Source organism: Pholcus phalangioides, unplaced genomic scaffold (assembly GCF_987345545.1).
Source record: "Pholcus phalangioides strain wild (caught in Gottingen) unplaced genomic scaffold, Ppha-v1.0 ptg000028l_1, whole genome shotgun sequence".
In the NCBI taxonomy this organism is placed as follows: Eukaryota; Metazoa; Arthropoda; class Arachnida; order Araneae; family Pholcidae; genus Pholcus; species Pholcus phalangioides.
In genome coordinates, this window is record NW_028301618.1 from 599,232 (window position 1) to 615,045 (window position 15,814).

General features: G+C 34.9%; 1 protein-coding gene across 1 annotated transcript in view; it reads right to left on the minus strand.

Moving 5' to 3' along the window:
- Positions 1-15,814, minus strand: part of Nipped-A (Transcription-associated protein Nipped-A) — an 86,744-nt gene that overhangs the window by 20,563 nt on the left and 50,367 nt on the right. The window contains exons 34-45 of the mRNA XM_089252214.1: positions 13,193-13,438; positions 12,625-12,834; positions 10,706-11,499; positions 9,546-9,699; positions 7,915-8,121; positions 7,523-7,732; positions 5,665-5,850; positions 3,837-3,983; positions 2,699-2,860; positions 2,349-2,503; positions 2,075-2,241; positions 553-874 (exon numbers count right to left, since the gene is read on the minus strand). Coding sequence (XP_089108340.1) covers positions 553-874; positions 2,075-2,241; positions 2,349-2,503; positions 2,699-2,860; positions 3,837-3,983; positions 5,665-5,850; positions 7,523-7,732; positions 7,915-8,121; positions 9,546-9,699; positions 10,706-11,499; positions 12,625-12,834; positions 13,193-13,438 — 2,960 coding nt within the window. The remainder of the gene's footprint in view (positions 1-552; positions 875-2,074; positions 2,242-2,348; positions 2,504-2,698; positions 2,861-3,836; positions 3,984-5,664; positions 5,851-7,522; positions 7,733-7,914; positions 8,122-9,545; positions 9,700-10,705; positions 11,500-12,624; positions 12,835-13,192; positions 13,439-15,814) is intronic.

Sequence of the window (15,814 nt, forward strand, 5' to 3'; positions counted from 1 at the left end):
GTCTGGCAATATTGTCCACTTTAAGAAACACTGGTTTACATGCTATTTTTGTTTTGTCATGTTCATACAGTGTAGTCCAATTTTATTATCTCGCAAATGAAATACATGTTCACCCGAGTATGTGGTGATTAATTTATGATGTCGTAATTAATATTTCTTAGAGAATGTGCAATCTTAACAATCATCTAAATTTTAGCCGTGCACTGTACATGATAGGACTTATCATGGATACATATTCAAATAGACATTCTGACAAGCATTTGAGAATCTCTGCAATATAATCAAAAAGTTAAAAGCTATCGACCAACACAAACACTGCATTAATAGCTAGTAAAAATTATACCTGCAAATATAAGACAACCAAAATAAAACAAGTGCAATAACTGATTACAGAACCCATGTCCTCACTCCCCAGTCACATTACTATTTACCTCTTTTTTAGTCTTAGCTGGATTAGAAATTTCTACAACAGACTCTAAATATTCAACTTTTAGGAACTTTTAGCGTCTTTTTGCATGGACGAGCCATAACACATTTTCTTACAATACTCACTTATATACAAAATAGACCAACTCCAGGAACTGAGCATTCAATTCCAGCTCATTGGGGAAGCGTTTCTCAATAAACTGCATCATCTTTACAAGGAGGATAGATTTCTCCCGAACGGATGGACTTTGATTGACAGCGATAGGGGACTTGCACTTCACCCAGTCTTCGACCATCTTCGTAATGGCTTTCAGGACTTTCACATCGGGAGATTTTTCAATAAGTCCCACCAATATTGTACCAATAAAGGTTTTTCTCATATCCTGTCCCATAACACCAACCCTATTCTTCACAAGATCCAAACTCAAAATCAGCAAGTCTGTATTCACTAGAATGGTGAAAAAAAATAAACATTGATTATTTTTTCAATTGGAGTGTACATTTGTAATGAAAGACATTTTTTCCTTTTAAATATTTAAACTTTGGTAACTGCATAAGCGTACACCTTGCTATTTTGATAAGAGAAAAAAAAACAGTTTCTTTTATTATCATGCGATCACATCTCTGCTTGCCACTTTCATATGCATCACAGAAATTACAGCGCTAAACAACTCTGTTTATGCTAAGAGGTGCCACAATGCAAATTCTATACCATTCTCGCAATTCATCTAACCAACCAAAATAAAGATTTTTTTTTGTAACAGATTTATCTGGGAAAGTTTTTCTCACTCTGTTTTGTGTCAGGATTCTCAAACTTTATTCCTATTCAATGCTTATGAGCGAGCTCCGTGGGCTCCTCAGAGCTGTTTAAAAAAGAATGGCAAATTTTTTTCAAAAACAGAGTCACTGCTCTGCGTTGCCCTTAATAAAAATTTGAGACTCACAGTTTGAGAACCCCTTGCCTTAAATAATAGATATGTAGTTGAAGCTATAAAATAATTTGCTGTGTGTGTGTGTTTCTTTATATAAATTTTAGACCGACCATTGCCAAGTTTTAAAAACCAAATTTATGTACCAAACAGGACCCATATCGAACGATAGGCTACTTTAAAAGTTTACCAGATTGAGCAAATGCCCGAAATGAGCGAAAAACTGTCTGGCAACAATACTTTGTGAACCTCAACAATGACTTGTTGGATGTTTACTTTGGTTGCCAGGGTTCTCAAAAAATACATTTCAAACATGCTTATTTCTTTAAAATGGTTTGCAACTTCTTCAATGGTACCAGTAAGAACAATTGGGCAACACTGGGTATTATAGCCAGGAGATATATAACTTAAGGATGAAGGATATTTGGCCGGACTCCTGACCACAAGGGAGAGAGGGGATGAGCAGTTTTTGGTAAATTGTTTTTTTGTATATGTGTGTTGAAGTGAACACTTTCTCAAACTAATGCGAAATGTGTTTTTTTATTTTTATTTTACTTGATAACAGCCAAATTAAAAAGTCAAATTGTTTAAAGTTTTTAATTATGTGTTCACATTTTTTTTCAAGCTCAACTGACTAAAAAGTGAATTTTAGAACAATGTCATGTCTCATGTTATCTGATAAACCAATTTTGTCAGAAACAGTGATGAGGATCAATTACTTGGATTTGTATCTTGGGTTGATGGAGTCAAATGCTCTCGAGCCATTTTCTGTAAAGAGCGCATGAAGCATGCTATCAATCGGTCGATGTAACAAGGATTGTTCATACAAGCCGCTTTCAAGATCATTAACGTGCCAAACAGTGCTGATGGAGATGCAGTAACGGCCCTAAAAAGTTATGAAAAAAAGAATACATTAATAAAAGTGCAAACTCATAAAAATGTAATAAAAGTCTTTAAAAACACAGAAGTAATGCAAAATTTACTGAATATTACTTTTCATAAGTCTGTAAACCATCCAAGACAATTTTGCTGATGGCAGTATAGAGACTTTCCAGTTCCTCATACTTCGAAGACACAGCTGAATTAGTTGGTTCAGTTGGAAATATGTTCATCAGTCGGGATAGCAAGCTGTGCACAGATCGGATAACCTAAACAATAATTAAAAGCCTGATATAACAATCACAGCTTATGAGAATCTTGCTACTATGAATTATTTATAAATACACACATGTTAACTTATGGACTCATTTAAAATAATTTCTTGTTATTCTATGCACTCACTATAACTTATACTGCGACAACCACTGGAGGAAAAAATAGTGTATTAGTGGAAAAAGTTTTACTTTTGTGTTCTGGCACTTCAGACAAGTGGCGATGCCTCTTTGTAAAGGACGGAAAGTAGTCAGAATAACTTCTTTTCTGAGAATGGTCAGCAGGAAGGCGAGTAGCTCCAGGGCTGTACAAACACTACTGTAATTCGGCTGCTGGTTAGGTTGCTGAGTTTCCTATTAGAAAGATTAAAATTACATTTTTAACAGAAAAGTTTGAAAAAGTATGTTATGGTAAATGTGATAAACAATTATGCATATAAAATAATGATAAATTTATCACTTATTACTGTAATTTTACCACTCTAGGATAAATTTATCACTTTTACTGGCAATTATGTATAAAACCAATTACTAAAGGCATATTTGATAAATGCTAAAAAATTATCACTTTTACTGGTGATTATATACCTAAGGAAATACCTGGTAAATTGAATACTTGAAATTTCACTTTTACCTGTGATTATGCATAATCTCCTAATAGGTGAATTTGATAAACATTAAAAAAATCCCCAAATGAATCTCGGCAGTATGTTTAATATAGTTGGATCCATTATAGCAAACTATTTACTGAATTTCACGATTTAATGATTTTTGTTTTCAAATCCTGTACCTGTACGAACAGAAGAACTTGTAAAAATTTGTTGAATTGAAGAACTGGTCAAATAAGAGTTCATAATATCAGGGTATGATAATAAAATTTGTTAAATAGGCATTCGTTAGAGATCCAATTTTAGAATTTGACGAGTCACTTTAAGGAAGTTTGGGAAAATTCATTAAATCATGATTCATATCCGGTTCAGACTGACTAAAAAGTGCTGTTATCTAAATAAATAGCATCACTGCAATGGGACAGATTTATCATATTTACTAATACGAGATATCGATTACATATAATAACTAGCAAATGCAATGAATTTAATACGATTAATCATGTTTACCAATCGCGCTAGGGTGTTCTGCATAATTGTCGGTACAAGCGATAAACTAGTCAGCAATTATGCATAATATAACCAGATTTATCACATTTATCACGTAACATATATAAAAAAACATTCGAGCATATAAATTTTTAACAAAAAGAAAAAAAATTCAAAAATTACAAAACTTGTACAGCCAAAAAAGTTTTTCATTAAAAAAGCATTCAACCCACCACTGACAACAGTAATCGGTCAAATCTACCCAGTTTGAGTTCTGCATTTGGCCAAACATCAGGCTTCAAAGCAGTTTTAAGCAGAGTAACACAGCGGCGAGATAACATTTCTCCAGATGATCCTGTTGCAGCTGAAGTTTCATTCACCTGAGCATAGAAATACAAGTTAGAAATTGTAGCATTACATTTCACAAATAGTAATATTGCATTTTATTGAAATACATCAGAATTTAATGCCAATCAAATATTTAGTATACTCTTTAAAACACCGGCCCCTTGAAAAAAAGACATCTCAGTAAGAAAGGCTACGAAAATACAATATTTTTCCAGAAATATCACAGAGGAATGTGTGTACGAGGTGCATGTACAGTTGAATAATAGTATATTGCATGTCACTCGGCCACAGATATTGGGGGGAAATTACCTTTTAGCTTAACCACACTTATCACTTTGGGAATGATATGCTTACAACAAGACTTTTTTTTTCTTTTGTTTGGTGCCAGCAAAATTTTTAGGAATTTTTACCATTTCTTAAAATGTTGCAGAACATTAATTTTTTTGAAAAAAAAAATTATCCTGGATACAATTTATATATACAGGGTGATTCAAAACTTTACGTACAAACTTTTATGGGAGGTAAACACAAAAACGAAACAATCACATGGAAATGTATGACCAGAAACCCCCAACCTGATCAGCTGGAGAATAAATGAAGATTCAGAAATAAGCCAATAACGGGTCATGCATTCCTATAAGATTGTTTTGTATTTGTGTCTTCTACCTTTCCTAAAAGTTTGTACGTTGAGTTTTGAATCACCCTGTATATTTTTTAGATTTGATATTAATTTTTATTTATTTTTATTTATTAATTTAATATTATTTGAGATTTAAAGACACCCTTTTTCAATATTAGCAGGTATTTCAACCCGGCATAAGTTCCAAAAATATTGTTATGCCATCATACTATAATTTACTAATCATGTTCAGTGAATTTTAAGCACCAATATCATTTTTTTCAGTCCTCATGATGACAGCTGAAATTTTTCAATCAATTACAATCATACCTCTGCTAACGAAATGATAAGAGTTAATTATATATATTTTAACATCATTTGTACCAGAATCTCATTCCTTAGCATATATAGTTTTATATGAAAAATCATTTAATTTGTGCCAGGTATGGCCCAAAATTAAGGTAATTTTTGTAAAATGCCAAGCAGCACTAAAAAAGAGAAAGTAAAGAAACAACTTCACAATCTGGTGAAGAATTTAAAGGAACATCAGATACTGGATACTAATTTACAGAATGCACACAACCTAATGGAATTCAGAGGTGTCCTCTTATGTGATAGAGATCAAACCTGTTCTGCATCTCATACTTATACAGATGGAAAAGGTTCTCATAGAATATCCAGACCATTTAGTTTCACGCTTACTGTCATATTCACTAACAATTTAAGCTTCAATCGCAGGTTGAATTATTAGACATCAACACGGATTGACTAACATCCTGAATTTAACCAATCCATTTTGATCTCCAATCCTTTTACCTGCGATTGCAGCTTCAACTCTGTATGTGAATACGGCCATAAGAGTATCACTGAAAGAACATGCACCGAAAACATCTGAGTAAAGGCTGTCACTTTGCTTAACTATTCGTTTTACATTAGAGGACTTAAAAGCCTTCCGAAAGAAAAATAGAAAAATATTGCAAAAAAAAAAAATCATTGGCCAAAAATTTTTTAAGCCCAGGCATCACTAATTAAAATTCATAACCATTCAATTACATCATTTCCAAATTTATGCAAACACTTTATATATAATTCACCTGGCAGGCCATCTGGAGCAAGAAATTCACTATGGAATCTGCTTGAGCTTTTTCAACAGGCTTGAACTTGTCTTTTGCATACATGCCGATTACAGACTGTCTTGATTTCCTTTGTTCTGGTATTTCCATTACACCGACTCTCCTTCCTCCTGGAACCATTCCACTGCTGGGCCCAGCTTCTGTTAACTAAAGCAAAAAATTATGAATTTATATAATTTCTTAGATCATTAGACCTATAATGATTTTTTTTAAATCCGGTAAAAAATTACACTGAAAAAATTTCTAACTCAACCATTTTTTCAGAATACAAACCCAAGAATTTTATCAATCCCTCTAATTTTTATATCAGAATGGGAATCTGGTTGATCCAAAACTGAACTATACGATTGCTATTGAAAAGCATGTTGCTTGGACATATGCTAAACTTTAATAAAAATTTGTCTGGACCAGTCATGACTGTGAAGGCGTCCAAATGACAGGGTGTTAAAATGACTGCAACCTTCACGGTGTTGGGCGAACAAGTCCCAGGTTCGAACTGGGGAATATACGAGATATTTTCCCTAATGAGCTAAACCATTAGGTGATGACCACTGATAGATGGCATCTTTATTCCCAACCCAACTCGTTAACGACAGTGAATTGCAGTATAGCAATATGGCCAGAGTTGGTGTTTGGTGAAATAGTCTAATGACTGCGATAGAATGCTTTTGTTTGTGTTACTAACAATCCATTCAGTTACTTAGTAGCATATGGCTACACGAATGTCTTGTCCAAGTTATTTCACATTAAGTTTTCCCAATTAAGTCCTTTGAATTTTGTGTTTATAAGATTCAAGTACGTACATCAATCTGAAAAAAAAATAAAGTTGATTGAAGAATTTCCAGTAGCGTGATAGATAGTACCACTCAAATCTAGACTGATGCAATTAGTGACCGACTTTCATTACCTCAAATGAGGGATTGTTGCATCAGAAAATTCCAGTCCGGGAAGATTAATGGCAGTGGCCCCCGGCTCACAAGAGCACCATCTTTCAGTGTTCCTCCAGCAAAGACAACCATCAAGTCAGCATGAAAATGAAGAAGTCTGACAAGAAATTTATAGCTACACCCAATGTCTAGGTAGGAAAATATTACATGTGTGCCCAGTGGCACATAAAAGCTGAAGACTATCACTATGGAGTTGAGAGAGATAGGCAGGAGCGGCAATAATTAAATCTGAAAGTAAGAGGCAAGGGAGGTAAAGGTGTAAGTCGAAGGGAGACGGTTCATGTTAAAGCAAAATAATTTGGCATGGTCTTCACCATATTACTTGCCTTTCGCAATATTTTGCACCAATGTTATATGAATAAAACTCATGACTATAATACGACTGAGTGAAACTGACAAACTTTAATTTCGCAATAGAAGAAATTGTGAATAATACATTTGAAATCTTATTAGAAATCAATGTTCACAGAAAATTTCATACTGTATATCTATAGTTTTATGAAATCTTTAGTTCACAAGTCTATTGAAAGTTTCTCATATCAAAGGACCATTGAGTCATAAGCGATTGTTTTTTTAAACGTTTTGCTAATGTTAGTGGTAGACATCAGGTAGTGTTTAAGATGACCACTACCCCTTGCCCTGGGAAACTGATGTTAGTGGTTAATTAGGTTTGTGGTCACAACTCAAAGAAGAACAAACAACCAGAAGTTTAAACTTATTCTGATCATAATTTTTGTGTGACCACAGCTTAATTTCTCAGAAAAATTACGCTTTAAGTCAGAAGGACCAAAACTGTAAAAAGTAAAAATTTGTATGTGCCTCTGATGAAGGAATTTAACCAAAAAGATAAAATATATAGCTTTAAAGTTTACCTCTTTTTTATCAGCTTTGACTGCAACATTTTGTTGTTGCTGTTGTGCATTTTTAGCTTCTGCTATATTCTTGACTTCCCAGCGGATGATCACTTCAGCCAAGTCAACAGCTAGTTTTTTGTGTTCGATCGAGGCATTCGGAGTGAGCAATAGCCTCTGCACTGATGTCACCATGTGTTGAATCAAATGGTGACGGACAGGATAGTATAGCTTTGAAGAAAAAAGTACTTTTTAAATATAACTAAAAAAAAAGTTATTAAATTATATACACCAAGATGAATATATATTCCTTTATTCAATTTCCTTAAAAAGGATTAAAAAAAATAAACATTGAAATAATCTAGATGTAAAAAATCTACAAAAAAAAAAACAACACTGACAAGGTATCTTACCTTATAATGACGAACAAGAAGCTGTAAGATATGAACAAGTTGTGCGAGAGTATGGCCTTCTTCAATAAGAATCTTCTTTGTCCAATAATTAAGCATGGTGTCTCCATCTTCCATTCTGATTGGCATGGCTGGGGTGAGAATTTCTAGGGCTTGTCGAACAACTGTACGAGCCTCAGCAGCATGTGCTTTCAGCAAGCTGTGAAAAACCTGACCACATAGACGTCATTGTGTTAGAGAATGACCTCTCAAAAACATTAGTCTCAGAAAAGTTATCACATTGAAAAGGTATTTCATAGACAATGTTCAAGGCAGTTTCATTACATATATTGGGATTATGAGCCGATATTTTTTTTCTTCCAAAAATGCAACAGTAAGAAATTTAAAATACTAAAACGAATGAAAAAAGGATTATTTTAAAGCATAGATGCTAAATCTCAGATTTGAAAAATCTATATTTTATCACGTGATGAGATATTTCGTTGCCCCAAAAACATGTCAAAAAATAAAAAGCGAAATGGATTTTTTGAGGGACTGCATAGGGTGACCATGCATACCAGATTGCCCTCAAAATTCTCATTTTACCCAATTATTGCAGTCTCAACTTTTTCCCCTTAAGATGTCCTGTTTTCCAATGTCTGTAACAAAACCCACTTGAATTTATATCCTTCACCAAAATAAAGAATTAACCACTTCGCTCACAAGCAATTGACAAAAAATTCGGGTGATCTCTGCTTGACGAATCTGCGATAAATATGTTTCGATAACCTTGTTCTAGCGTGATGGCATGTAAAAAAAGAAAAACCAGATGAAAGGAAAAACAGTATGTTACTATACTCTGTATATATATTTCTCTTTTCATTCTCCCCTACCTTTTTCTTTCCCCTCTTACGTACATGTATATCGTACAACCTAGTAAACCTTAGGTTTTTCCCTCATAACGGAAATTAAACTTTTTATATGGTTGCAACAAAGTTTTGTGATGAGAAGAGAGGAAAGAAAAGATAGTTTTTTGAATTCATTGAATTGGAGTTTGGGCAATAGTACATCCTCGATCGTAAAGTAGCTACAATCATTTTGCAACTTATAAATTATATGATAATTGCGACTAAATATAAGTATCTCATATTTGTCATGCTACAATTTTTTTTTGTAGAATTCATTTTAATCCACCATGATTTTCAGGTGTGCTTCCTAATTTTTGGTAGCAATTGACAATTTCCATTTACTGAAATCTTAATTTGTCGTATTTTCATTGAGGAAACATGGTCAGCTAAGAACTTCAAGGACAGGGATTTTTCGTTTTGCAAATCACAATTTGAGGATTTTTAGAGACTTTTCTATAAAGGTACTAAGAATTAAAAGAATTTGGTTTCTGACCGGAAGATTTTCATAAGGCTAAAAAATCTGAAGCATTGGCACCTATGATGCAGAGTGTTTATGTAAATTTTTCTTCCCCAAAAATGTTTATCTAAATTTTAGCAATTTTTTTCACATCCATACGTGAATATACGCCATCTGTATTCCCAGACATCTCTTTCTATTAGTCTGCATTCTGTCTTCAATTAACATGATTGTGCAGATTTATAATATTCAAACAACTAATATTTACTGTTGTCAGACACTAACAATACCTGTAAAACAATTCGCTTGTGAATAGCAAACTTTGCTATTATATGCGCAAGTAACAGGTGCCCATGGTACTTAGTCGCTGGATCTACACAATTCTTCCCAAGCAAACATGGCCAAGCAAAAGTCATTAATCTTCTCAAGTTGCTTCCTTGCTTTCTAAAGAACAGAAAAAAACCATAAATGAATAATAGTGCAAGTATATATATTCAAGTACACATCTTGATTTCCATTCTCTTTGCCTTGGATCATGATACAAGGTGCAACACAAGAGAAACTATAATAATCACACATTAATCAAAACTAGAAATGCTAAGTATGGATTCTAAGAGCCATTCAATACATTTTTCTGGAAAAAAAACTCAATCAAAGAATGTTTTGGAGAACATAACATCAACTACCACTGTGATAAGCAGGCAACATAGAAATATGTCCAATGGAGTCAAATATTGAAATATATTCCTAAAGCACAAGGAAAAAGCTGACCCCATCATATAAGAGGACGGCTATGAACCTTACAGTGTAGTAAAATAAAAAGATTTTCAGTATCCTATTTTTCTTAAAATTCATCTGACACTGTTCGTTTTAGTCTCTGGTCAGTCTTTTTTTACATGAACACAACACTCAGGACATGAAAAAAGCTTTATAAAACATTGCAAAAGACTATCTCCAAATTTTGGATGTAAGTGAAATGAATTAAATGATTTTCCCCCCATAGAAACCTATGGAAATCACGTTTTGACTAATGAACATGATTCCAGAATGAATCATCTTCATTAGCTAAGGTATGACTATTTTAAAGCCTCAAAGAAATTAACATTTATTTACTGTGTGACAAAGGAAATGTGGAATATTGGTGAATTAATCAACCCCTTCCCCATATAATTAAAAACATGCACAAAATATTCAAATAAGTTTAATTAAAAAAAAAAAAAACCCAGTTCCAAATATAAATTATACACCAGGGGTTCTCTCAACCCTTTCCCTGAGCACTTATTTGCGGCTCCCCCAGAGCAGTTTAACAAAGAATCTCTTTGAAAAATCTTTGTCGGGACCACCAATATACGTCACTCCTGACAAAGGTTCGCAGTGCACCAGGGAGCCCCAGCGCACAGTTTTAGAACCCCTGAACTAGACAATTTATAATCACGAATGATTCACTTACTTATTGGCTGCATCATGTATATGAGCTGGAGCTCGCTCCACCAACAGGCATGAAAACTGCAGTAAGAGTATCCGCACAGCATCTGAAGTACTAAATGGGTTTTCTGGATCAATTACTTTATTTATGAACACACTTATCAGATCTTTCTCATTCAACCCTTGATCAGGTGTTGGCGGACCACCTATCAACATATCCCCTTCGCCTCTTTCAAAAGCAACAGCAAACGATGGAATGAGAATGTACTGTAGTATCTTGGCCTTGAGATCTTGTGGGAAAGCATCATTGTGGAAAAGCTCTACGAACTTCAAAAAAGCCAATCTCTTCCATTCAACGGGATAGGTCTTAGCAACTGTATTTTCTAAGAAATCTCTTAGAAACTCGAAGTCTGGTATGAATCGCCCAGTGAATGCTCTGAGCAGTTGAAATAAAAGCTCGACTTCATTACGATGATGTTTTATGAAATTGAGAAGACACTTAGCCAGAAGTTTTGGTTCTTTCCAATGTGTGTAGTCTATACTATCAACCTTTAGATGGCGTTCCTGGAAATCATTTGAAATCCATATTTTACGGAGAGAAGCAACCAATTCATGTTGAGTCGATAGCCACTGGTCATCAAACTTGACCAGCAAACTCACTATTCTGATAGCTCTTGATACAAGTAAACTAGATGTCTGTGATGGTAGCCCAGTAGATGAGGATGACTGACTCAATGCAAATGTCATTTCTTTCAATCGCTTTGGATTCTGCTGTAACACGTCCCGGAAAGGTTTTCCCTGCTTACACTTCAGAAGATACTAGAAAATAGAAAAAACAGCTATCAGGCATAGAAACCTGTAAATAGCAATGCAAAAACCAAACCATGCCAAAAAAACCTGAAAAAAAATGTGCTCAACAATAAATTTGATAATCATGTCACAGGGACTTCACAATGTGCCCAGAAGTGTGTGCGTCCACACACACATATATATTCGCTATAACATGTTTTCAATATACATCTGAAGTCACTGGCATGCTATAGCACGTCGAATACCTTAGGTTTCAGATAAGAGCACATGAAATAAGGTGTTTGTTAAGTAAAGATACATTTAAAGTTTTTTTTCAGTTAATGAAACTTGAATACTTTGTGAGCCCGAGCTGGAGGATATCACTAGTCAACATTACTGCCTTAGTTTTCAATAGCACATTGAAGGTGTTATAAGTTTGGCAATATTCAACAGTATTAATTGCAGTGACTGAAGGTATGAAGCTAATCAGAAAAATAATTCCTGTTTTCTGGGACAGGAGGTATGTTCCAGAAGTGATTTATTTTAAATTGAAATTGAGGTTTTGAATCTCTTGGCTTTTGATGAATGTTTAGGACAACATAACTGACAATTGTTTCGATTCACAAACATTGATCCTGTCTCAGGGGAATTCACAGCCCCACAACTTTCTAAACAATCTCTGTACTTCAAATATCTCGTAGTACACTTTAAGAAAAAGAAAACAGGTTTTTTTCAACAATGGGATCCAGGGACCTGGTCAGAATTGAATGACTTCCCCTACATATGTTATACGCAATGTATGAATAAAGATTCAAGTGGACCTTGGTATATATTGTCCTAGTTACCATTTTCTGCAGATGCAAATTTCTCTATTTCGGGGAAAAAATAACCGATAGGTCATAAAATAAAAATAAATTTAAAATAATTCATAAAAAATAACGGATGGTTATAAATATAGATGTGAGTAGACACTCGTTTTTCCAAAGAATTATGACCGATAACCTGTTCCATTCCTTAAGATTTTATAACTGGTAAATCAAATTACTATGTTCAGATCATAACATTTTTATCCTCAAAGCAGAAAAATTTTCATTGCAATGGATTATGCACCAGGAAATTACGGTATAAGCATGAACTTAATGATTAGTGCATTACCTCTAAGAACCGGCTAGCCTGCTGATCCTGAAGATATGCCTCTGACAAGAGCAGTTCCATGGTTCTTTCTGGTGCCCCATGGTTTGGCATTTGAAGGAATTTGATGAGTGGCTCTCGGAATGGACTTCCCGCTTCCAGCATCAACAACTCTTCCATTTTTAAGACTAGGCACAGCAACGGCTTGACTAACTTTGCAGTAGCAGCAGGTATCTAAGGAAAAAAAAATAGTTCCCTTTCATCCCAAAAAACTTTCCATATTTTATTTCAATATAATTATTTTATATCAATTTGCGACTATTCATAAAGATTCACATTGAAAAACTAAGTTGAGAATTGAGTAATCTGATACATTCAATTATATAATTAAAATGATCAATTTCTTTAATCATTTAAAAATGAGATGATGAAATTTGATATTTATTTTCAGTGCAAGTAGTGTTTCCAGTTACACAACTTAAAAAAATATTTACTGCTCAGGAAAGAAGTACACCTTTAGACAATCATGATTAACAAATAGTGTAGTAAAACAAAATAGTGTGTAAAGAAAAGCAATAGTTTCCCCTCTCACCTGATGGAAAATTTCTATTATAGCCGTGAATATTTTAATCTCATTGTCAGGACTACGGAGTTCATCCACAGCAGCTACAGCGTAACGAAGACATTCTTTCAGGTGGGACAATAATTGATCACAGAGATTCTCGTTGAAGCTCTCTGGAAACAGTTGCGTGAGATAACTTAGTTGCTGGATTACATTTAGGTTCATGGAGCAGTAATCGCTTACTTTTACCAGAACTGGTCTAATTTCAGTATGCACCTAAAGGAAATGAGGCAATTTTAAAGTTCGAAAAAAAAAAATGAAATGCCTTCCTTATACTCGAAGATACAAGCCAGAAATGCACAATTTTATATCATGTAACACTCAAAGCTCTCTGGAACCAAATTTTACAGACATGCCAAGCAAAATACCATTTGAATGCTAAGGTAATTTAAAACTAAGAATTTGCCTTTCAACTTCTTAACCTGTTTTAAGCTGAACTCATAACGATGGAGAGCAAAGCTAAAAAAATTTAGTGAAACTTCAGTTAACAAGCTTAATTCATTCCGCCAACATGCTCATTATATTAATCGCTCATTATTCAAATCAAACTTCCCCCATAGGAAATAGAAATTCGCATAACTCGTTCCACGATTATTCATTCACATAAAATTCACTCATAAAAATGGCTTCATTCAAAAATACAACACAATATAATACATTAAAATATATACGATATAATAATGTCATAAACAAACATGTAATACAATAATGTTTACAAATTAACTTACCAGCTCAGTTGTGATAACGTGACGAAACGCAAAATTTTTGTTCATAATGCGAATCATCCCTCGTTAATCGAATCAAAAATTTTGAAAATTTTTTGCTTATTATGCAAATTGCTTGTCAACAGAACCGCTCATTAACCGAAGTTCCACTGTATAATAAATAGATCATTTTTACACATGCTAGGAAAGCAGCCTATTCAAACATGTTTTTTTTATTCGCTCTCATCTTACATGGTTTAGATGAATACCAGGTTATTAAAGTCACCAATGAAAAAGACAAATACAAAATACTTAGTGTATTTGCTTTATTCATTGACTTCTTAATATTCTTGGGGCAAAATTGATCTACTCTTCTATGAATATCAGGTTGCTGATCAGTGTTTTTATTAGTTTTTTTTAAAAAATAATACTTCAGTATAATTCCCAAACATCACTCATTTCCCAATCATCCCAAATTTCAACGTAGTGTGCCCCCAACTGATCTCATGGATACTCAGATATTTTGATGATGGTAGTAATAACGGGTACGATTCTGAATCTGAAGCGTTTCATGATATTCTTGGGGTGGGGGGGGGGGGGTGGGGAGGGAGGTGCTGCTCGAGAGCTTTAAAATTTGACAAGGATGCCATATTGAAAATTATAATTTCATAACAAAGGGTGCCCAGGAAAGTAAAACGTTTAAGAATTTTCACACCAGATTAATGAGATCCTCATTATAATATCACCCACAATTTCTAGGATGCTTTCTTTCTTTGCACTGAACACTAACACTTTTTTAGCAGTTTTCTGATGGAAGTCACAAAACCACCTGAAACTAACTTTGTACAACATTGATTCTGACGAACTCTTTGAACTTGGGCTACCTGCTCACCGACACACCCCTCTTTCATTGTCTAAAAAAAATATTTTAGCTTCCCCTATGTCTTTAGTGCTTTTATAAACTGAAGAGCCAAAAAAACTGGTACAAGCATGCGTATGCAAATAAAGAGATATGGGAACCAATCAGAGTACAGCGCTGCAGTCGGCAACGCCTATATAAGTGTCCGGCATACTTGTTAGATCGGTTACTGCTGCTACAATGGCAGGTTATCGAGATTTAAGTGAATTTGAACGTGGTGTTATAGTCTGCGCACGAGAGATGGGACATAGCAATCTCCGAGGTAGCAATGAAATTTGGATTTTCACGTACGACCATTTCACGAGTGTACCGTGAATATCGGGAATCCAGTAAAAAATTTAATCTACGACATCGCTGCGGCCGGAAAAAGATCATGCAAGAACGGGACTGACGAGAATCATTAAACGTGACAGACACACAACCCTTCCGCAAATTGCTGCAGATTTCAATGCCGGGCCATCAACAAGTGTCGGCGTGCGAACCATTCAACAAAACATCAGGCTTTCGGAGCCGAAGGCCCACTCGTGTACCCCTGTTGACTGCACGACACAAAGCTTTACGCCTCGCCTGGGCCCGACAACACAGACATTGGACTGTTGAGGACTGGAAACACGTTGCCCGGTCTGACGAGTCTCTGTTCCAATTGCTTCGAGCTGATGGGCGTGTACGACTATGGAGACAACCTCACGAATCCATGGATCCTACATGTCAACAGGGGACTGTTCAAGCTGGTGGAGGCTCTGTGATGGTATGGGGCATGTGCAGTTGGCGTGATATGGGACCCCTGATACATCTAGATACGACTGACAGGTGACAGGTACGTAAGCATCCTGTCTGATCACCAGCACCCATTCATGTCCATTGTGCATTCCGACGGACTTGGACAGTTTCAGCAGGACAATGCGACACCCCACACGTCCAGAATTGCTACAGAGTGGCTCCAGGAACACTCTTCTGACTTTAGACAAT